At 35.1% G+C, this 24362-nt stretch overlaps 1 protein-coding gene across 3 annotated transcripts in view; it reads right to left on the reverse strand.

The window, feature by feature from the left end:
* Window positions 1-24362, reverse strand: part of HGF (hepatocyte growth factor) — a 116160-nt gene that overhangs the window by 73541 nt on the left and 18257 nt on the right. The window contains exons 4-8 of one of the 3 annotated variants that reach the window (XM_082399369.1): window positions 20266-20378; window positions 18740-18854; window positions 13198-13340; window positions 7079-7199; window positions 5565-5683 (exon numbers count right to left, since the gene is read on the reverse strand). In XM_082399369.1, the coding sequence (XP_082255495.1) occupies window positions 5565-5683; window positions 7079-7199; window positions 13198-13340; window positions 18740-18854; window positions 20266-20378 (611 nt within the window). Of the gene's footprint in view, window positions 1-5564; window positions 5684-7078; window positions 7200-13197; window positions 13341-18739; window positions 18855-20265; window positions 20392-24362 lie in introns of all 3 variants that reach the window. The other 2 variants (XM_082399370.1, XM_082399371.1) reach the window with 2 other exon arrangements.

Below are 24362 nucleotides of genomic sequence, written 5' to 3' on the forward strand. Positions count from 1 at the left end.
AAGTCTGTTAAAAGTTACACAGCCAGAATATGTGTGGGCTGCTGCCATTTAGGTAGATGTCACCTTCTGAAGAACATGGTGTGAAGGAGCACTGAGAAGGCCTGTCCCAGAATACCCTGCTACACATTTGTCAGGTGATGAGCAATGTTCATCCTTCACTTTCAGTGTTACACTAATTGTAAGACTGAAAGTTGGAAGCAAAGTGACACTACAATAAATTTGTAGTTCATTCAGCTTTTTAACAAATAAAAGGAATTGAGAGCAGTATTCAACACCTTGGATCTGGTGTAAATAGCCCAGTGTCAAGGCAATGTCAGCTTTTACTTTACTAGTTCATGCTAAAATTCTGAAATTTTAATTTTATCATAGATCTTGGTCTGTTTTGTTCACTTCTAGGAAAGTTGCCAACAACTAGGAAAGCATGTGACGTATAAGAGCTACTCAACAAATATTTATTTAATGAATTCTATAGAAAAGGGGCAAAAACTCCTCTTTATGCTCTCTCTATGCTTCCTGGGATTGCTACTATGTCCAAGGCTTCTGCTATCACTATTCACTTATGACTCTGCATGACCTTCAGGGAAGACTGAACTTAGATGTACTTTGAGCACAGATATGAAGCACCTGCGTCTCAATATAAGCAGAACCAAACTTATTATCTTTCTCCTCAAATTTATACCTCGTTAAATATGTATCATCTACCCAATAACTTAGGAAGAATATTAGACTTTACCTTTTCCCTATCTCATTTCCCACATTATCCAATTCATCATTATATACGGGACGTTCTAACTCTTTAATATTGCTCACATCCTCCTTCACATTGTTATTGGCACTGCTTACTGCCTTAGTTCCCGTTCTCTTTATTTCTTACTTGCCTGTTAAAATCAACTCTTATCAGATGCACCTGCCTCCTTGCTCAGCCCTCTCCATGCTAATTACCCAGAATACATAGTAATTCTCCTGGATCAGTAGTCTTCAAATGTTGTTGGTTTTTTAAATTTGTTTTTGTTTTTGCTCCTGTTACTAAAATAATTTTGAAAAAATATTTATATTCCCTCTCTTGTTTTTAAGTTGACATTTACATTTTTTATGCTAAGTTTAAATAGCTGCAAAAGATGTGATTTCTAGCATGTTTTAACTATCGATAGTTTTAAATTGAAAATTTTTATATCACTCTTCTATAATGGATTTAATGGACTCTAAATACCACAGTGATTTGATACCTATACCTTTTTCTGGATAAAATGTACATTATCAAGTTCTTTTTCTCCTTGAATCATTTTTCCATTCCACTTTACCCACAGAATGTTATTTTAGTGTAATGTATTGTATTTTATGTTGGAGAGTCTTTTATTCCTCACCTATCATACTTTCCTGAAAGATTTTTATATACTTAATTTTCTTTTAATTTCTTGTGACCGCAAAATTCTAAGAGATAAATGCACACTATACTAAACACACGCACAGCCACAACACACAAATATACATATATATGTACACATGTTATGGATAGAGTTATACAATTATTAGCAGAACATAAATGATAAACAACAATAATATATAGTATTTTCAAAGGTCTCTTTGTTTAGTGTCCCCAAGGTTTTTACACCCCAGGACAGTGCACCACATTAATATTCAGGAAGGATTAGCAGTTTGCCTTTTTTCAATAAAGTAGCAAAGGGCAGTTGTCAATGGGCAGGGAGGAAGTTGAACTTGACTGACTCCTTGGGAACACATGCATCTCAAGCAGAAGACTTTGGGAAAGAATTCATATAGAAAACTAGGAGCTGGAATTTGAGCCCTTTAACCTATCCATGCCCATAAACCCCTAGGACAGTCTTTGTGTTCCCCTGGGTTTCATAGACACCGATTTGGAAGCTACTGTTCTAGATGACAAATCAGATAAGACCACTCTCTCTGCTTAATTTTTCAGTGTTTCTCATGGCAACTGGATGGGCTACTCTTGGATCCTACTTCATCTACCTCACATCAATCTTATTTTTCTTATCTTCTTCCATTTCTCTGTCTTTACCCCATCCCAACTCATATCAACCTAATTACCATGTCTTGAATATTGCCGTGCTGCTTTACCCGTCATGTCTTTGCACACCTTTCTCACTGGCCTACCTAATCACAGTCATTTTGTAGAATTGAAATGAGGATTATTGACAGTAGATGGAAAGCACCTTTCTGTAGATGTTAAATAAATGGTAGCAATTATAACCTTCTTATACAGTTATTATATAATAAAAAAAGAGTTTTAAAATTCCCCTTCAACTTTAGAGAAGACAAGTGACACAATCATAAACTCTATTCTTTTCTTCAACCATATTGAAAACTCAGAATGAATTCAAGCAATTGGGACTGAGAGAAAACCAGAAAGCTCACGGAGGAATCAAATGATACAAATAAAAAGTGACAATCAATATTCTGTTACAACTAGTGCAGGTAAATATGTGTGTGGTATACAGAATTCTAATACACCCCTAAGATTCCTATCCACTGATGTACACTCTGTAACCCTCTCCCCTTGAGTGCGGGTAGAACTTGTGAATATAATGGGAGAGCCACTCCTGTAATTAGCTTATGTTGTACAACAAAAGTGAAGAGATTTTGTAGATGTAGTTAAAGTTCCCAGTCAGTTGACTTGAAATTAATCAAAGGAAGACTTCCTTAGGTGGGCCTGACCTAATCAGGTGAGCTCTTTAAAAGCAGGTGCAGAGCCTTCTGCATCGAATCACAGTGTGGAGGCAAAAACTGACCAGTTATTTTTCAATCATTTTCCCAAATAAAGATGTACTATTTTCCCAGGAAAACAAAACACTGTTATTTTTACCTTTCACAACTCTGTGTTAAGGGGAAAGAAATTATATGGAAGTTCTAAAGGATATGATTTCTGAACAAGTCCTTTTGACATTCATCCCCAGTGCAGAATCTTGGGTAAAGTTGGCTTATAAAATTTTATTACCTTTGAAAAAAGTTCTTAATAAATAAATGGAAGAGGGTGCAGAGGTCAGAGGTTGAAAGTAACAGAAAGCTATCCTGTTGGCCTTGAAGAAGTAAACTGCCATATTGTGGAGAGGGTCATGTGGTAGGAAACATCAGGCAGTCTCCAGGAGTTGAGGATCTCAGCACTACAACCACAAGAAACTGAATTGGAATATTGGAATGGGACACCAAGTCTTAGATGAGACAATAGGTCTGGTGGGCACCAGGACTGTGGCCTTGTAAGATCCTAAGCAGAGGACACACCTGACTCATGCCTTGACTCCTGACCCACAGAAACCATGAGATAAGAAATATGTGTTATTTTAAGCTACCAAGTTTTTGTTAATTTGTTATGCAGCAATAGAAAATTAATACACAGTTGAAACCATCACCAAATTCCTTAGTTTTGCATTGTAGCCTTTACTATATGTATAAGCCAAAATATCTGGAAGACATTCTCTCTTATGCTTTCCAAAATTCCTGAATGTCACTTTATTTCATTAATTTTAATAAAAATATAGCCTCTATATATAAGTTTACAAACTAAAATCTGTCCTGTAATAAAATATTTTAAAAATATTCCCAAAGCTGAAAATATTTTTATCTTAACTACAATTGACCCTTTAACAGCATGGGTTTGAACTGCATGGGTTCACTTACACGCTGGTTTTTTTCTAGAGTAAATGCTATAGTACTACATGATCCCAAGGTTGGTTGAACTCACGGATACAGAGGAACCCAGGAGGGTCAGCACCCCCTAATCATCATGTTGTATATACTATATACTGTATATAGGTTGTATATATTAATACTATATAGGTTGTATATACTATATAGGTTGTATATACTATATACTGTATATAGGTTTGGGTCACAAATTCTACCACCATTTTCTTAGAATTAGCATCCAGTAAACATCACCCTCTGTTTAAAAAAGCCATCAGAATTGTTGCACGTTAGTTGTATAAATAGCTAACTGTGGACAGAAAAGAAAAAGAAATTTATCTAATAGTTAGAAGTGTCATATTCATTCTATTTTTTTCCTCTCCCAATGTCTTTTAAAAATAGCCAGTCTTATGCATGCCAGTTGAAAGGTGAATGTGCCAGTGAATATGCATGTGAGTGTGTGTGTGTGTCTGTTTATACTGGTCTTATTCCAGAGACGATTTATGAGTGCCTAAAACACACACAAAAAGAAAAATGGAAGGGAAACTATTGGTTTATTGTACCTAGCTGGTCTAGAATTACTGACAGATTAACAAGATTTTAAAACTCATTGAGTTGAACTAACCAATCTATACAGAGAAACACTGTCACAAGAGTCATCCCTTATTTTAAGGACCAAACAGATGGTTCAATTTCCTTGGAACACTGTGTTCACATTGAGAGCCTTCCAGATTCTGCAGTTATTTCACATATGCCAGACACATCTCCTTTCTGTGGGTTTTATTTGAGTCGTCCAAAACATTTCCTTTTATTAGCAGGTCTAAGTGGAGAGATATTTACCTTGGCAGTATCATAGTGTAGATAATACTGAATAAGTCTGTTCAAAGAAATAGCCTCATCATGCCAATCTAGGGAAATATGCAAATCCCTATCCATAGCCTCATAATTGTATATTTATCATTCTGGGTGCTGGTACCTGATTGTATGTCTTTACATTTTTCTCTCTAGATATACATATCTTTATATTAGCCAGCCAATTTATAACATGATTCCACCTTACTAAATTTATGCAATTCTGATTTGAAAGCATTTTAGGATACAGTTGAAAAAATAAGACTGTACACATACAAATAAAAGCATGTTTACACCTAATTATTATCCAGGATTATTTCAGAGAAGAATAAAAATGTGTGAGTTAACTGTGGAGGAGAGGACCAAGTGTACAGATTCAAAGGGATATCACAAAGCAAGTAAGAAAAGAAGCTTTTATCATAAACTCAGGAAAGTTGGGTAAAGGCCAGTACATAGAAGGATAGTAGGACTGCTAAAAAACAGGTTGAAAGAGAATGCAGGCTGTGTATAAGGAGGCCAGAGAGGTGAGGATCAGCTACTAGAGATTAAAGATGTCTGTGAGAATCTTCTGTTAGACTTAGTTTTCTACATTGCAGCCTCTGTCATTCACCAGAAGATGTGCATAGTCAGTTGACAGCTCATGTTATGTCTGGGAGGATAGGTAGGGAAAGGATACAGGATTGGAAGGTAAGAATCTGAGGTCCTAGCTCTTATGGCCCTAATGACATTATGATACTGCACATAATCCCTGATCTTTTTCCTCCCTCTGTAGATTTTTTTCCCTTTTTCTTGGTAACATGAGAATGTTTAGGTCTTTGCCATAAGTATAAATGTTTTGTGTGTACGTGTGCACTTGTGTGTGTATCTCTTTCAAAATAATGGCTCTCTGAAGTGCAAAAGATTGGGTAGGATTATGTAACACATTCTAAAAATGTTAAAACCTATACACGTTAAAGTATCAAGTAAAATAGTTGTTAACCTGTCTCACTAATAATCGCCTGCTTAGATCCAGTCTGTGAGAGGAAAAGGAAGCAATAAATTTGACCCTAACTTACCGCACGTTTTAATTGCACAGTACTCCCAGGGGGTGTCAGGGTCAAGAGTATAGCACCATGGCCTCGGCTTGCCATCAGGATTGCGGCAATAATTATCATCAAAGCCCTTGTCGGGATATCTGCAAACCACACCAAGAAAAGTGTCATGTAAATCTGCCTGGAACACCACCCAGCTCTCAGCTCACAAAATAACTTTTGACTTAGCTCGGATACTGTTAGCTGAGGAAAGAAGAGATTTTCTATGTTTCGCCTTACAAGGACTGCTAATCATTGACTGCTGAATCTATTACTGTGCATATTCTACTAAGGCTAGAGTACCATCCCCTTTGCTAATAAGTTAGGTCCACTTGGTACCGGTCCACTGGTTGAGGTCCCAAACTGAATCCCCTTCTCATAAAGCCCAATTAAGGACAGATTACATAAACCTGACCTCGTGTAGAATGCTCATTAAGAAAACAGGTCCTCTTCTAGAGCAGACTTAAAGTTCAAACTGAAAGTTAGGTTTCAATAGCTATGTTACTAATGATAGCTCAAGTTTAGAGCTAGAGTCTTTCTAGGTCATGCCCTCACCTCCAGCAGAGCTAGAGACAGACTCCATCACACCACTTTCTCTATACCCACCTCCCTTTAAATGAACAGGGTCCTGAATTGGCGAGTTGTTTTTAATTGCTACCATATTCCTTGTGCTCTCACTTAAAAGACAAGAGATGCACTTAAAAACAAAGCAGTTTTAATTTCATCTAGAAGAGCAAGACAAAAAGAGAAAGAAGAAAGAAAAAACACCTTTCAGCAATTTCAGAAGAAAGGTGGGGATAGACCTTCTTCTGTAGTTATTTGTATTTTTAGCCTTTATAATAAAAAGAAGGAAACATTTTTTTCAACTAAAATGTTTCCTGTGAAATGAATGGGCCAAAATACACATAATTTGTAAACCATTTAAACTCAAAACCTACTCCTGAGGAGAAAAGTAGACTTGGTTGCCTGACTTTTCCAGATGGGCAACTTCAAAATCCACCACAAGAAAGCAGCAAAAGAATTGTTTGTTCCGCCTTTCATTCCCTCTCTATGGGCATGAGCTGCGTCATGGTGTCGCACATTGACCCCACTTTACCTAAGTCACGGAAGGTGTGGCACTAGGAGGAGATTCACATTCACTTTTATTTAACGATAATGCCGCCCTCCCCGGCTTGGGCCTGTCCAAGTGGTTATTATTGAATGAGCTTTTCTCTTTTTGCTGCTGCGGAAGGGAAAGAGGAAGCTTCTATTAGTGTTTTCCTTCTCCAGCCACTGATGTTCCTGTGTTCAGGACCATCCTGATTTCAGGGACTCTTAACCTCATCAGCCAAGACCAGTTGGAGGTGAAGCCAGCACTCTCATATACCTCATCATAAATCCCTGTGCCCCAAGACTATCAGGAAAACATTATATCAAGAGAATTTCCATGGTAATTTGCCATGGGGCAAATAACAGTTTGTAAATAGAATCATTGGACACATGATTTGGTGGTATTTTACCTTTCTGGCAAGAATTTATGCCGATGTGGAGTCTGATGATCCCAGCGCTGACAAATCTTGCCTGATTCTGTATGATCCATGGGGCCTCGATAACTTTCCCCATTGCAGGTCATGCATTCAACTAATAAAATTAAAGCATGGCATGTTAATTGCTTCTGACAGCAAAATCAAGAACACCACTGTTCCATTTAAAGAACAGTAAATCACCTGTTTAGCAAGGATATTTTTAGAAAAACTTACGTACCCTTTTAACTTTAAATTAGGGCGTAATGTTCATTAATAGTGGCATAAAATACTCCCTACTGAACTTTTCATACAGTTTAAATGGGATTTTTGTAGTTAGTGTCATACAGATTTACCATAGGGCCAAGATGCTGCCTTTCTAATTTTTTAATAACTGTCCAAAAGGTACCTAGAAACTGAAAATCCTTGGGGATTTTCCCTTTGTTGTTCTAAAATGCCGGGGGTCTCAATATTTATACTGTCAAACACGACATTGCTCCTCTCTCAACCTACCCTGCAACACATACACAGAAAATACACAATTTAAAATGAGTACACATCATACTTCTACAGTTAATGCCAAGATCAGGACCAGATAGATCTGAGAGACCAGCTTCAAATAGTAATCTGGTACTATTTAAAGAATGTGAATATTTTACAGGACGAAATCATGGTTCCTTTCTATCAGTGAGTATCCACATCGAATAACTGAGCAGACTTACATACTTATCTAGCTTAGCATAGAACATGACCTGCTATTGAACTTCTTGTACTCGCTGTTTTTAAAATGTATAAGCTGATCTAATTATGCTGGATATTGCTGATGACTCTGTGAAGTTAATTAATAGTTCTCTTCTGGCTGGCCTCTTATACCACACTGAAAACTCTGAATCACATCAACTAGCTGAAAATAAGGCTTCTCAAGTGGACAGGTTGATTTGTGGCACGGCAGGCATCCTGTGGAATAAATCATTGCTTGGCTTTCCTACAAATCCGGCAAACTTCCCCAAACACATCATTTGTATCTTGTGATTACTGATCGTCTAACATTAGCTGAAGTGGGAAAAGATATCAGTGTTTAGTTTTATCCACCGGGATCTAGCCTAATGAGTATTTGTAGAAATTCAGGATATATTATTAGAATCGTCACTTTTGAACCTTTGATTTTTATAATCTAATAGGACGTTAATAACTAAATCCCTAAAACATGAAACCATTTGGCCTGATCCATCTGCTTCTTTTCGTGTAGGTTGATCTATGAACTAAGACAAGGGACCAATTCAGCTTCCTCTCATTTGATACTGAGATCCCCCAGACAACAGTCAGTAAGCTCCTGAAGTATAAATGAGAGGGATCCAAGAGCATACCGATAAAGGTGCTCTGGTTGGCCAAGGTCAATTCCACATCGGTTATGTAGTATCACATTTCAGCTTTCCATCTGAATGGAGTTACAAACTTAGTTCCCATTTTAAAAAGAATGCAAGGTTTGATATGTTCACAGAAAATGAGGCAACATTGATCATTGTTGTTTGCTCCTTTGTATTGAATGGAAGAGTAGAATAGAATCCTATGATCACAAATAAGGGGATAAAATATCCACATGTACAATTTCTAATCTTGTATAGTACTCAGGAATCAGAGTATACCTATTTTGTCTCAATCAGAAAATGCAGTTTATAAGAGTATATCCTTTTCTAATTAGAGTGAATAAATTTATTGTCTGGGAAACTGTGTTGGGGCATTATTAAAAAACACTTCTTCTGAAACTTTAGAATTTTTAATTTTCTTAAGGAAACATAGCTACACAAATGAAACAGGTGATTCTATAAGATGACTGCTTTCCAGCATGAGCAGTAGATCAGTGCTTTGCCAAACTTTAATGTGCATAAAAGTTACTTTGAGATCTTGTTAAATAAAGGGCAAGTTCTGATTCAGTGAATGAGGACTGAGGCATTAATAACAAGTTCCCAGAGGACGATGCTGCTGCTGGTCCTTGGACCTCACATGGAGTAGCAAGTTTGTAGATAATTTATTCAATTCTGAAAGTTCTTAGTGTTTGGCTTTTAGGAGAGAATGGATTTTACTTAGACCTTGAAGGATGGATAAGATGTGGATAAACTATAAAGGGGCAAAATAACATAAACGGTACAGAAACATGAGTTAGTATGCTATGTTTATAGTAAAGTGAAGAGAGAGTTATGAATGCAGGTGCAGACCTAATGAGATTGAAAAATAATAAAAGTTAACACGAAGAATGTTAGATTTTGGAAGGCAATGAAAGTTGCTGTTGGGGTGGGAATTAAGTGAATCCTGTGATAGGACTGAGATGCTAAGTATATTATAGTTACATATTCTTTGATTATTCAGTATTTTTAACATATAAGGAATCATTTGAGCCTTGCAGTGAGGAAAACAAGGCTCACAAAAGTTTTAAGGGACTTACCTAAAACAGAAAATGCCAGATCTGTGCCTGGAACACAGGTCCTCTGACCCACAGTCCAGCGCTCTTTCCATTCTCCCTAATTGCCTCTTTGTCCTACATATTTTAACTTGTTTCCTACACATTCTTACTGGTCATACTTTAAAATAGGTTGAAAGCAAAACTTTTAGAAAGTCAGTCTCCCTGCCTTTTCTCAGTATTGTCCTCATTACCCTCTTCGCTCCTGTTTACAGCAGTAGGTTGCCTGCCTGTTGGATTCTCACCTATTGGGGGCTAGGAGAAACGAGACTGGCCATCTTATCCCAGGATGAAAAATTTGTGGTTTCTCCATTGCATCCAACCGTCAGGTTAGTCATAAAAATTACTTCGAGAAAGGCAAATTTTGAACTCATATTTACTTCTCAAACTTCAAGAATTCTAAGACTCTTCTAAGTTTTCCCAGCTCAAAGTCAAGCCATATAGGTGGAAACCAAGTCCACCTACCTACCAAGGACTCAGGTGAAAGCATTATCTATATAAGAGTGCAAGAGGGTGAGGATTGCACCTCCTGCTGTATTTCCTTTTGACTCTCTCTATTGTTGCCAATGTATTATTTAACCGTTCCAGCAAGTTCTTCCCTTAAAAAAAAACAAACAAAAGCAAAATACTGTCCCAGTTCACAAAAGCTCAAACTAAATAAATGTTTATATTCATAAGTAAATGAATACCTTTTTCTAATTATAGTTCTGCCCTAATTGATAATAGAAAACTACAAAAACTACACCTGAATTGTAATATAACTAGGATTAATTTAACACCTTTCTCATATACTAACTAAACTCAAAAATTACTGTGTTCCATTTTTATCAATCATAAAACCACAAGTGATCTGAGTTCACAGACTAAAACAACTATTTTGAAAATATCTCTCAGACAAATCCACGCTAGTGATTACTTCAGCAAAACTGAATGTTTAAAATATGGTCTCACAAATCCACATTTATAAATAATAGTTTTATTTAAATCTTTGTTTTTAAAAGTCTTTTGCCACACAGAGTATGGAATTACACATTTAAAGTTATGGCAGTATTATTTGGTATTTTAAGTGTAAGGTATTTAAAAATAATGATTATGGCTTAATAAAATGCATTTACTTGAATATTTATCATTTAAAAAATCTGTTTCAATGACTAGTGATTGCTTTATTTTAAATCCCAAGCAAATGTTAAAGCAAGAAGTCAAATTTTATATACCTCCGTTTTCCATAATCTTTGAATTAAACATTAATGGTAATATTTTCTTTACATAATTATGTAAGGTTCTAAATGTGATAAACGAGTATTCATTTTGGAATGCTTAATATATTTCAAAGGTTTACATTAAAAGAAAATAATTTTAATCTTTAAATACCAGATATATTTTTATGAACCAAAATTGCAGACAAATTTCAGGTGATTATTTAGCAAATATTTTAATATAGTTAGAAAAATTTCAAAAAATATATACTGTTCTACTTGTCCTTTTCCAAAGAACAGTCCAAAGTTGACCACATACTTTTCTTATTTAATTTTAAAGTATACAAAATGATGTGATCATTAATATTTCATCCATAATAATATAACCTTTGGAACTTGACATTTACAATATCCATAGATTAAAATGTCTCACCCATCATACTATTTAAACATTGTGGATTTTGAGGCGTTTTCCTCATATATGTATTTTAATAGAAATTTACATCATATCTACATTATTTTGTATATTTTGTATTACCCATTTTATAAATAGCTATTTTTCTCCATTAATGTATTGACAATGCTTCTTCTTATTTTAGATACCGTTCATTAAAATCCTGCTAAAACACTCTTTATGTTAGCATGAATTTAAATATCACAGCTCAATTCACAGTCCCTGAAATATGTTTAGCCTACAGGACAGGTGTTGGTTTACTTCTCTCACAGGAGGGTTATTCTACTCTTTCAGACTTCTAGTTGCTTCCAGAGAAAGCATATCTGCAACCTTTAATGCCACCGTGACCAATAGCATCATGTGCCAGTCATACTAATGATCAATGCCCTTTTCTAAGGGAGGTGCGATGACCTCAAATCATTAAAAAATATTAGGGACGTATACTCTAATGAGATAAGGAAAACCAGAAATTTTTCCAAGCATTTATTTTTTATCACATTTATTCTACACCGCCTGTCATTTTAGATATATGCCAATATAGTTTGATGAAGGTTTTTCTTTTAAACCAGGGGTTGAAAAATCACATTCCCACAGACTAGGCAGGCAAGATAAATGCTAAACTGTTTAAAGTTTGACCAATTTACCTTCCCTTGAAAACACTGTCCCAGGTCAAACAAAACCAATAAAGAAAACTCCTTGCCAATAACTTTCAACCTCAGAAAACTGTGATAGCGGGGAGTTCCCTAAAAGTAGGGTTTTCTTCCATGTGTAAATTTAAGACAAATATTACAGACTTATTCATACAAAACAGACATTCATAACGTTATCACAGATCAGTTTATTATTTTTAAAAGAAAAGAAAAACAAGAAGTTATAGTGAACAGAGTATGATATGGAATGGAAAGTAAGAATTTACAAACAGATGGAACTGGCTCTAGCACATGAATTCAAGAATTTTAAATTAACTAACAACAGAAAACAAATTCACCTTCTCTGTGACAATTAGCTAACAATGGCCTTTTTATGTGATAAATATCAACCTAATACTTAATGAATATTATGGAAGAAATAGTTCAAAAAATATTTGGTTAATAACAAACAGGTAAAATATCTCACTATAAAAATTAGACAGCATTCCAGCCGTAATCCCCACCCCAAGTACTTCAGAATGCTACTAAATTTTTATCAGAATTCAATCCATGTTTCATTTTGATTTTTAGTATTTTAGTTTCTGACAGAACTAAAAAAGCCAGCTATTCAGTAGCCAGATAACCAAGAAAAATGAAGCCACATACAATGCTGAAATGGTTACTCTTCCTTCTTGCGGGTCATTCAGTTTCCACTGTAAAAGTAAGGGCAGTGCCCTTTCATGCTGTGAGAGGAGGTGAAGACACAGACATGGGTTTAGAGTGCCTGCCTTCCAGACAGCCTGTGATCTACTGTTTTGATCTCTTCAGATACCATTCTGAATGGTATTCAGTTCCAGACTATGTATCAAATTTGGTTCACCAAAACACACACAGGGCACTCGAACTTTCAGTGACCCCCTTCCTTATTCTCTTCTGGGTCCGTATACCCTTGCCACACCACTTCAAAATAGCTTTGACAAAACTTCTGCAAAAGCAGGTTCTGGATGAGTAGAATTAGCGTTACTCATAAAGGGCTAAGTGTCATTCTGCTCCTTTCAGGTGAAGTATGGGAGCAGATTTTGAGCTATTATGAGCTCAAAACAGCAGATGAGGAAGCCCAAACTTTTACTCTCCCTGAAGAGATACCTCAGGATCTTTTGAAATTCAAACTGATAACTCGCTCCATTATTTTGCATTAATCTGATGATAATCAGTTTTTAAAACATCCTATAAAAATGCTCGAATTATGATCTATAGTTGCAATTGAATGAACATCATATTCATTGTGATTTGATTCAATTTTGTTAACCTTTAATGTGAGTTGCAGTTTTACACAAAGGGAGAGCAGAGTACCCCACATGGCATTCAGGTTCATTTACCTTCTGAACACTGAGGAATGTCACAGACTTCGTAGCGTACCTCTGGATTGCTTGTGAAACACCAAGGTCCCCCTTCTTCCCCTCGAGGATTTCGACAGTAGTTTTCCTGTAGGTCTTTACCCCGATAGCTCGAAGGCAAAAAGCTAGTTTTAAAATGATAATCATTACAGTATAAGAGCATGCAACTTTTGGGGGGGGGGCTATTAATTTTACTAACTAGTGGGTATGTTTTCCCAAAAGTGGAGAAATCCTTTTTTCTATCTCAGACCTCCATAGATATTAACCTGAATTCTGTCATTTCCATCTATTCTTAAGATACTTAAATTTTATAGACGTTTACCTAACTGAATTCTCGTATTCAGCAGCCTTAAGAATGATTCACCTCTGGATTCACTAAGAGTCAATCATTCTAGAGCCTAATTGACATTGTTTGAACCACAATTTCAAAGTTCCACTCAAAGGCAGCAAATGATTGAGGAAAGCACTTAGGAGAGAACTGCAGAAATACTGCACTAGACCTGGAAATCTCACTATTACGCTGCTTATCTGAGATAATTATTTGTTTATTGCTTTTCTTATGAATGATAGCCCCCTTTTTTTCTGCACAATTGAGAAATAGAGTGATAAAGTAACAGGAACAAAGGGTCTAGAAACAAATTGAATCTGGACTCAAATTTCAGCTCTGTCTTACTAACTGGAGACCCCAGCGGGCAATTTTAGCCTCTTTCAGCCTACTAGCTTACCTATACACTGAGTATAACCATAACTTATAACATCTTACACCTATGTGGTTGTTTTGAGAAGTTCAAAGAGATGAGAGAGTAATTGACACTTAATAAACTCCATCTGTTACTAAGCACACTCCACTTAGTAGTCAGACTGTCATAGTAAAGAACAGAAATGCTTATTCTCTTTAAAAATGTTTAAAGTTTTCACTGTGACTGGGGCTTGGTGCTTTCAGGTTTAATTCATAATAGTTGGCCATTGAGTGCAGACTGCAGTATATTACCTTCATTTAAAATGTCTAATGCCCTCGTTATAATTTTGTTACCAGCACACAGTACTTCAACATAAGAGCAGAAGAGTTCAAAGCCCTTTTTATTCTTTTGTACTGCTTGTGACCTTGGCCTCAATGATGCTGCAAGTGTCTGCTAGATTGCACACAAAAAAAGCATAAGTAAACAATATACATCTGTAGGTAACATTAGTGAGCACTTTTTTTTGAAAATCCGGTTACATTTTCAATATTCAGTTCAATTTTTGCTATAAAGCTTAATTTCTACTTTTACTGACCTCTGAGATCTAAATGGTACTTAAATTACAGTGAAGTCCAAAGATTTTAGTCTCTCAGTAAATACCATTCAAATACGTTTCCTACCCACTGAAACCTCTAGTTAAGAAATAATCATTTTTGTTATGCTGTGGCATAAAATAAATATGGACATGTCTTGGGTACCAAGGAATATTTTGCAATGAAATTATTTAATTTGGACAGGAAATACACCAGAGTTAAGTGCTCAGAAAATGTAAATTATTGGTCAAAAATAAAGAGTCCAAGAGACTTACTACTAACCAAACATTTTCAAGATATCTATTATTATAAACATTATGAAATGCCAAAATGTCTTTACATAAAGAGTTTATATCCCTACTTCACTGGCATTTTAAATATTGGGGAACAAAAATTAGACATTAGGTCTTATGACTGACAAAAATTATAATATAATGAAAACTTATCATGACTTTACGGTTCCTAACAGTAATTTTCAGTATTTCGTGAAAAATAAGTCATCTTTTGTCTTAGTTTTAGCCCCATTATTCCAGAATAATTTAATATAATCTTTGTGCCATTGTGTGAAAATTATTTCCTTTCATTTTGCCAGTTCTCCAATTTTTCATAGTAAATTTATAATGAAATACTCATTTTTCTGATAGAATCAAAACTGACTTTTACTTTATATTTTTTTCATAAAGTACTGCATTAATCAAATTTACCTAAGAAAATCCCCTCTGTTTTCTGAACTCTATTTTCTGAAAAAGCTTGCTATAGTATAGTACTGAGAATAAGTTATTGTTAATCACAAAAATCTACATTGTTGCCCCATATGTATCACTCGACTAGTATATGACACTAACCCTTAGATAATTTACTTACTCTTTGGGTTTTCAACTTCACTTACGAGATGAATGGAATGAATTAGATTATTATAAGCTCCTTCATTTTATATCATTTTATGTATTAAGTTTAAAAAACTAAATAATGATTTAACACATGTTAAATGCACACATATAAAATATCTACAGTTTTAGAGATTTTGTTCCACACACACACACACATATACATATACACACATATACTTTTCCAGTGGATTTGTAAAGCAGAGAAGAAGTAGTGAATGGGACTTCCCTGGTGGCTCCGTGGTTAAGGATCTGCCTGCCAATGCAGGGGACATGGGTTCAAGCCCCAGTCCGGGAAGATCCCCCATGCTGCGGAGCAGCTAAACCCGGGCACCACAACTACTGAGCCTGCGCTCTAGAGCCCGTGAGCCACAACTACTGAGCCTGCACACCTAGAGCCCGTGCTCCGCAACAAGAGAAGCCACTACAAAGCCCGTGCACCGCAATGAAGAGTAGCCCCCGGTCGTCACAACTAGTGAAAACCCACACACAGCAACAAAGACCCAACACAGCCAAAAATTAATTAATTAATTAATTAATTTTAAAAAAAGAAGTAGTGAATGAATAAGTCAACAGTTTAGTAGGAAAAATGCAAGTAGGAAGGGAAAGAGATAAAGTAGAAATCAAAACTAGCTATGGTTAAAAGATGAATAAAGTTTTCCCACTGGAGTTAATAAAAATGAAAAATGAAGAGAAAAATGTGTGCTGCTTTCCACAATTCTATATCAATGCATATCACATGCCTCTTTAGGACATGCAGGGTAAAGAGCAGAATGGGTCATCTCTTCTCTTCAGTCTTTGGTGTATATGACTTTCTACCCCGATTAACTGGTTTTCTTTTGTGTTCTGAAGTTTTCCGTCTGCTCTTCTTTAGTATCCCATACTTGACCAAGCGATGAAGCCTAGCCCTGCTCTTTGCACTCTATGTGTTCATTCAACACACGTTTATGAGAACCTATTGCACACACACCCTGTAATAAACTGTAATAAACTTTTACTCACATATATACTATTTTTGGTTCTCTGTCCTTGTGAGCAAGGCTCTATTTTTAGAGAGATAAGTGAAGGAATATTTAAAATTGAGTTACATCCAAATATACTTTGAAACATAAATTAGATCTTCTGGGTGCTGGCCACCTTTTCTTTTCTTTTAATATGAACTGTGTTCATAGGAAACTTGATCCATTCCATCATCTGCTTCTTTAATGAATGCTGGGTGGCCAGTGAAGGATATAGATGTAGATATCAGGTCACCTGGTTTTCTAGTTAAGCTTCTATACTAATTTCATCATCTATCATCATCTTCCCATTAAGCCACTTGTAAAATATTTCAATTTAGGGAGTTGACAATAAATCACTCCTCTAGACAGACATATATAGATACATATTTCTCTTTCAATTTTCCATAGAGTTAATCTTTAGTTAACACTTAAAAGTGTTAACCTAGCATGTAGATATTCCAATAAGCTGCTAATTGATGAAAATGTGTTGCTCCCATTGAATAAAATTTAAAAAAATGATTAATGTACAAGGTCCTCTCAGCCCTAAAGCTTTATATCACAAGGAAATGTTTGTTGGTAAAATAGCTGATTGGACTGGGAAGCCAGTTCCCAGGGAGATCTATTTCACATGTACTCCTGTAGCAGAGAATCACAATCATAGAGAATTTGGGTTGAAATAAGACCTCTACTGGGTCATCCAGTGTACTCTCCTCAACTAGGGTAGGATTGATTTCAAACGCCATTCCTTTGTTCATGAAAAACTTAGATCCATCTATTTAAGCAAAATGTTTTCCTCACTATGCAGGGAGTGACGCCATGCAAATCCTTATGAGAGGACAAAACCAATTACATTGTTTTGTAATGTAAAGATAAAACTATGTTTTGGAGGTATTCATGTAATTCATAAGTAATGAATTTGGAAAAATTAGTTGTTTTCTGTTATTGAAACACTGTAAAGCTGGTCTGCTTGGACACTTACTAGCTGTTGTTAACAAGGCCAGAATCACAGGTTTAATCCCAGTGTAGAGCAACCAACTCTTTTTCTTTTTACGTGGGCCAATGAACTCGGTTTCTGTTTACTGAAGTAAAATCATCTTGCATAGTTTTGCCCCCCACCAAATGAATGAAATGGAATAAAAAGTGGATTCATCAAGGCAAGTTACTACCTCTATTGCAAAAACAGGTCACAGCACGTACCCTACTGATTTGCTGGGTGTTTAAGGCCCTGGGATTGTTAAAACACAGCATACAGAGTGACACTGGCTGGCCTCAGATTCTGGCCATACCACTTGCTAGTTGTGCATGATCTTGAAAAGTTACTAAGGATCTTTGCTCTTCAGTTTCACCATATAAAAAATAGAACTAATAAAATCACCTACTTTGTGGTTTTTGAGAGGATTAAATGAGATAAACCAGGTATACTGCTCAGCAAGGTACTTGGCACATGGTAAACTAAATCTTCCAGTGCATCTAATAACCAGGGAGAGCTGTTTTAAACTACTTTAGTTCCTGTTAAAATTCTTTGTGAAATAAGTCTTGAAAAACTCTGGCTATATATGGCTCTCTAGTGAGTAGATATCTATGTTTCTCCTCCATGATGATTAAAATTCTCAGACTAATGAGCCTATGGATATTATGTTTACTATCTTTAAATAGCATTCATCTGTTATAATGAACACAATTCTTCTCTTCACTATAGACATTTAATTTCCAAGGAATAAAGTTTTCTCTAGTTATTAGGCACTAGGTGAAATGGGAAAGTTGGTCAATCTGAGGCATGAATTTTTAGCAGAGGTTCTCAATTTTGACTGTGCTTTAGAATCACCTGGGGAACTTTTAAAAAAAATACTGGGTGCCAAGTGATTCTGATTTAATTGGTCTGTGTTGATGCCCGGGTGGTAGGATTTGTTAAGGGCTTGTAGCAGGTGATTTTAATGTGCAGTCAAGTTTGAGAACCACCATGGTTAAAGAACATTTGGCCCCTGGGTAAGATCAGAATCTGTTCCATCTCCAACTTATCACAGGCAACCTCTCCACTCCAGCTGCAGAGTGCTGTGCCTTTTCGCAGGCAAAGAGAGGGAAAAAAAATTTTTTTAATTACTTTTGTATTATTTCTTCCCAAACACCAAGATCTATAAATTGAGGTTTCGAGGTGAAAAAATGTTAGGCTACATCTTAATAATAATTTTTTATTCTTTGGCTAAATATCAGTTACAAATTCAGATAAGCTGTGGCCTAATACACTTCTGCAAAGTTGGCTAAATTATTATAGAACTGTAGGATTATTCTGAAGCACTAACCTGGGATTGGTAACACACCTATAAAAGAGAGGCTCTGTCCTCTTTTCTTCATGCTATTCTTACCTGTGTTCGTGTGGTATCATGGAATTCCAGGGCTGGCATTTGATGCCACTTTTAGTGATAGATACCGTTCCCTTATAGCTACCTCCTTTACCGATGATGCAGTTTCTAATGTAGTCTATCAGAAGAAAGCAGAGAAAAATGTTATAACTATGTGTAACATATATGCTGTGTATATTAAAAATAAAAATGATAAAATTCCATTCAAATCTTTAAGTAATGCTTATAAACCATCACAAATCATATTGAAATTTCTTGCCTAAAAATTCTACTAATATTTTCAAAATAATACATTTCAGAGTAATCCAAAACAAACAAAAAACACCATTGAGAAGTTTTAATTTTGTGAGTATATACCTGGATAACTGTAGAGATTAGTCTACCTACTTAACATAGATTATTCTTTATACTCAACTGGACAGGCAAATTTTATTTAGCATAGTGATTTGCTCAAATTCACAGACCATTTTAAGAACATATTAAAAACAAAAATTTGTAAATCTATATTGAATTCAAAAAGATACTTTAAGATAATGGAAATAACTGATTTGTCTTTATATCAGTAAAATTGTGTGGGTTTTTGTGTATGTGTGTGTATGTGATAATTACATTATGCTGATTGTTATTTTCCATATTTTTGCTAACAGATCAGCTGCTAAATTATAGGACAATCAAACTGAAACAAGCTGTATATTTCTATCCAATAATAGTATATACAGTTGTTAGCAACCTAGAAGATTAAAGGTGGTTTTATACTAGATTATGAATTATGTTTAGGATTTACAGAATTATTGGGGTATATAGAGATCATCTTATTTTCTAACATGAATTAAAGAAAACATTAAAATTGAAATAAATAGTATTATCATAAACATAATTCATGATTATTATTTTGTGTAATGAGGGATTTATTCTGTAAAATACACATTTAATAAACATTCTTCAATTATTTTATTATTATAAATCCACTTTTGAACAAAATAAATACCTTGTGAATATAATATCAAACTACCAAAGTAGGCAAATTAACTAATAATATGGTCTCAATTCTTTCAAATATTTTTTTAAAGTATGTAACTAGGAATAGATCCAACTAATTTTTCAAAACCTCCACATTTTGTTGTTATCAGAAATCATCACTATAACTTAGATTAATTATCCAAAGTTATTAAAATTTATAATACTATAGTAAGCTCAAAATTTGCTGTTATATAAAATGTCTTAAACTAATAACTTAAGGTGGCACTTTCTAAAATGACTGTGGAGAATATCAGTTCTGGGAGATGTTACCAGAAATAAACAAAGAGGGGAGGGATAATCTAACTATGGAAAATTTGGGAAAAGGTGTCTTTAAAGTACCATACTGAAAATAGTCAAGGCAGTAGTGTCATCTGTCTTAATAGATGAATTGACTTCATAATAGATCCATGATATAATGGAAAAATCAGTTAGAAAGAGCACTGTGGCAGGCAATTACATATATTTTATACTTTGTTTCATTACGAAATATTTAGGGAGAAGCCAGTTACCTTTGTTTTCATAGAGGTCAAATTCATGGCCAAACTCTTTTTTCACTCCACTTGACATGCTATTGAAAGGGAACCAGAGGCATCGCTTTCTTGCTTTGTCAAAAACAAAGGCCCTGAAAAAAATATCTGAATGAAAAGAAGGAATACTACTATTTATACAGTTTTTAAAGAATAGGCACCTGGTTTAAACAAGGAAGGCAATATAAAAACAGACGCATTATTACATATACAGAAACATGAGGGATATTTGAACCTACCATTTTGATAGCCAAATAAGACAGAACAAAATTAAATTTTTATAGGTGTAGATTTAAATATCAGATAGAATAAAATTTGAAATGTTCTCATGTTATTCTAAATGACACATAGAAGAATGAGGGCTTCAACAAGCAAAATCAATATATAGCACAACTACTTGGAATATTTCTGAAGACTTTATTTTTTTTTGTAAGTACACAGCAAGTTGGAAGATATTTTTGCAGTTATATACAAATTACTATATTTGAAATATCATGATTAACTTCTAAAGGTTGTAATTGTATAAAGCACATTCTAATGTGACATGCCCTAAAATGTGTTAGACAAATCACCACCCCAGGAGATTCTCCAGAAAAGAAGGATCTAAAATCAAATGTTTGGGAAATTTTGCATATAATATCCCTTCTTGGTGAGTTATAAAGCACTTAAGCTTATAAAGGCGAGGAAAATCCTGCTCTTAGGTAACTTCACATAAGTCAATGTTTCCTAAATGGATTTGCTTGCGTAAGCATTTTTAGTTTAAATAAACAACTACTAATATCAGAGAGAATATGCTTTTGATATACCATCTTGACAAAAATTGCTGAAATGTGTTAACTCCTAAAATTATCATTCCTATAGCTAAGTATTATATTGGTATTTTCTTGCTCACGAAAAAAAGTATTTCTAAAGCAAAATGATAAATACAAAAATCCCTTAACTGAGAATAGTAAAGTACTTAAAATTTTCAACACATTAAGTGTTACCATTTCTTAAAATACAGAAAATAAAGTTCGAATTCTGAACTATTTTCTTTCGATTAAGAAATAGTATTAAAACTCCTTCTTAACCATGTTCATGCTAATTATAATGTCACCATGTATAAGCATCTAATTAAGAAAAACACATAGATTTTCTAAGAATAAAGACTTTTTGCTTCCAGATTATATATATATATATATATATATATATATATATATATATATATATATTATATTTTAACATCTTTATTGGAGTATAATTGCCTTACAATGGTGTGTTAGTTTCTGCTATATAACAAAGTGAATCAGCTATATGTACACATATATCCCCATATCCCCTCCCTCTTGTGACTCCCTCCCATCCTCCCTATCCCACCCCGCCAGGTGGTCACAAAGCATCGAGCTGATCTCCCTGTGCTATGCGGCTGCTTCCCACTAGCTATCTATTTGATATTTGGTAGTGTGTATATGTGCATGCCACTCTCTCACTTCGTCCCAGCTTACCCGTCTCCCGTGTCCTCAAGTCCATTCTCTATGTCTGCACCTTTATTCCTGTCCTACCTCTAGATCCTTCATAAATTTTTTTTTTTTAAGATTCCATATATATGTGTTAGCATACAGTATCTGTTTTTCTCTTTCTGACTTACTTCACTGTGTATGATAGACCCTAGGTACATCCACCTCACTACAAATAACTCAATCTCATTTCTTTTTATGGCTGAGTAATATTCCATTGTATATATGTGCCACATCTTCTTTATCCATTCATCTGTTGATGGACACTTAGGTTGCTTCCATGTCCTGGCTATTGTAAATAGAGCTGCAGTGAACATTGTGGTACATGACTCTTTTTGAATTATGGTTTTCTCAAGGTATATGCCCAGTCGTGGGAATGCTGGGTCGTATGGTAGTTCTATTTTTAGTTTCTTAAGGAACCTCCATACTGTTCTCCATAGTGGCTGTATCAATTTACATTCCCACCAACAGTGCAAGAGGGTTCCCTTTTCTCCACACCCTCTCCAGCATGTACTGTTTGTAGACCTTTTGATGATGGCCATTCTGACTGGTGTGAGGTGATACGTCACTGTGGTTTTGATTTGCATTTCTCTAATGATTAGTGATGTTGAGCATCCTCTCATGTGTTTGTTGGCAATCTGTATATCTTCTTTGGAGAAATGTCTATTTAGGTCTTCTGCCCATTTTTGGATTGAGTTGTTTGTCTTTTTGATATTGAGCTGCATGTGCTGCTTGTAAATTTTGGAGATTAATCCTTTATCAGTTGCTTCATTTGCAAATACTTTCTCCCATTCTGAGGGTTGTCTTTTTGTCTTGTTTATGGTTTCCTTTGCTGTGCAAAAGCTTTTAAGTTTCATTAGGTCTGATTTGTTTATTTTTGTTTGTATTTCCCTTTCTCTAGGAGGTGGGTCAAAAAGGATCTTGCTGTGATTTATGTCATAGAGTGTTCTGCCTATGTTTTCCTCTAAGAGTTTTATAGTGTTTAGCCTTACATTTAGGTCTTTAATCCATTTTGAGTTTATTTTTGTGTATGGTGTTAGGGAGTATTCTAATTTCATTCTTTTACATATAGCTGTCCAGTTTTCCCAGCACCACTTATTGAAGAGACTGTCTTTTCTCCACTGTATATTCTTGCCTTCTTTATCAAAGATTAGGTGACCATATGTGCATGGGTTTATCTCAGGCTTTCTATCCTGTTCCATTGATCCATATTTCTGTTTTTCTGCCAGTACCATACTGTCTTGATTACTGGAACTTTGTAGTATAGTCTGAAGTCCAGGAGCCTTATTCTTCCAGCTCCGTTTTTCTTTCTCAAGATTGCTTTGGCTATTCAGCATCTTTTGTGTTTCCATACAAATTGTGAATTTTTTTGTTCTAGTTCTATGAAAAATGCCATTGGTAGTTTGATAAGGATTGCACTGAATCTGTAGATTGCTTTGGGTAGTATAGTCATTTTCACAATGTTGATTCTTCCAATCCAAGAACATGGTATATCTCTCCATCTGTTTGTATCATCTTTAATTTCTTTCATCAGTGTCTTATAGTTTTCTGCATACAAGTCTTTTGTCACCGTAGGTAGGTTTATTCCTAGGTATTTTATTCTTTTTGTTGCAATGGTAAGTGGGAGTGTTTCCTTAATTTCTCTTTCAGATTTTTCATCATTAGTTTATAGGAATGCAAGAGATTTCTGCGCATTAATTTTGTGTCCTGCTACTTAACCAAATTCATTGATTAGCTCTAGTGGTTTTCTGGTAGCATCTTTAGGATTCTCTATGTATAGTATCATATCATCTGCAAACAGGGACAGATTTACTTCTTATTTTCTGATTTGGATTCCTTTTATTTCCTTTTCTTCTCTGACTGCTGTTGCTAAAACTTCCAAAACTATGCTGAATAAGAGTGGTGAGATTGGGCAACCTTGTCTTTTTCCTGATCTTAGTGGAAATTGTTTCAGGTTTTCACCATTAAGAACAATGTTGGCTGTGGGTTTGTCATATATGGCCTTTATTATGTTGAGCTAAGTTCCCTCTATGCCTACTTTCTGGAGGGTTTTTATCATAAACGGGTGTTGAATTTTGTCAAAAGCTTTTTCTGCATCTATTGAGATGATCATATGGTTTTTATCCTTCAGTTTGTTAATATGGTGGATCACATTGATTGATATGTGTATATTGAAGAATCCTTGCATTCCTGGGATAAACCGCATTTGATCATGGTGTAGGATACTTTTATTGTGCTGTTGGATTCTGTTTGCCATTTTGTTGAGGATCTTTGCATCTATGTTCATCAGTGATATTGGCCTGTAGTTTTCTTTTTTTGTGACATCTTTGTCTGGTTTTGGTATCAGAGTGATGGTGGCCTCATAGAATGAGATTGGGAGTGTTCCTTCCTCTGCTATATTTTGGAAGAGTTTGAGAAGGATAGGTGTTAGCTCTTCTCTAAATGTTTGATAGATTTCACTTGTGAAGCCATCTGGTCCTGGGCTATTGTTTGCTGGAAGATTTTTAATCACAGTTTCAATTTCAGTGCTTGTGACTGGTCTGTTTATATTTTCTATTTCTTCCTGGTTCAGTCTTGGAGCGT

The sequence above is a fragment of the Balaenoptera borealis genome (genome assembly GCF_965194805.1).
Source record: "Balaenoptera borealis genome assembly, chromosome: 7".
Lineage (NCBI taxonomy): Eukaryota > Metazoa > Chordata > Mammalia > Artiodactyla > Balaenopteridae > Balaenoptera > Balaenoptera borealis.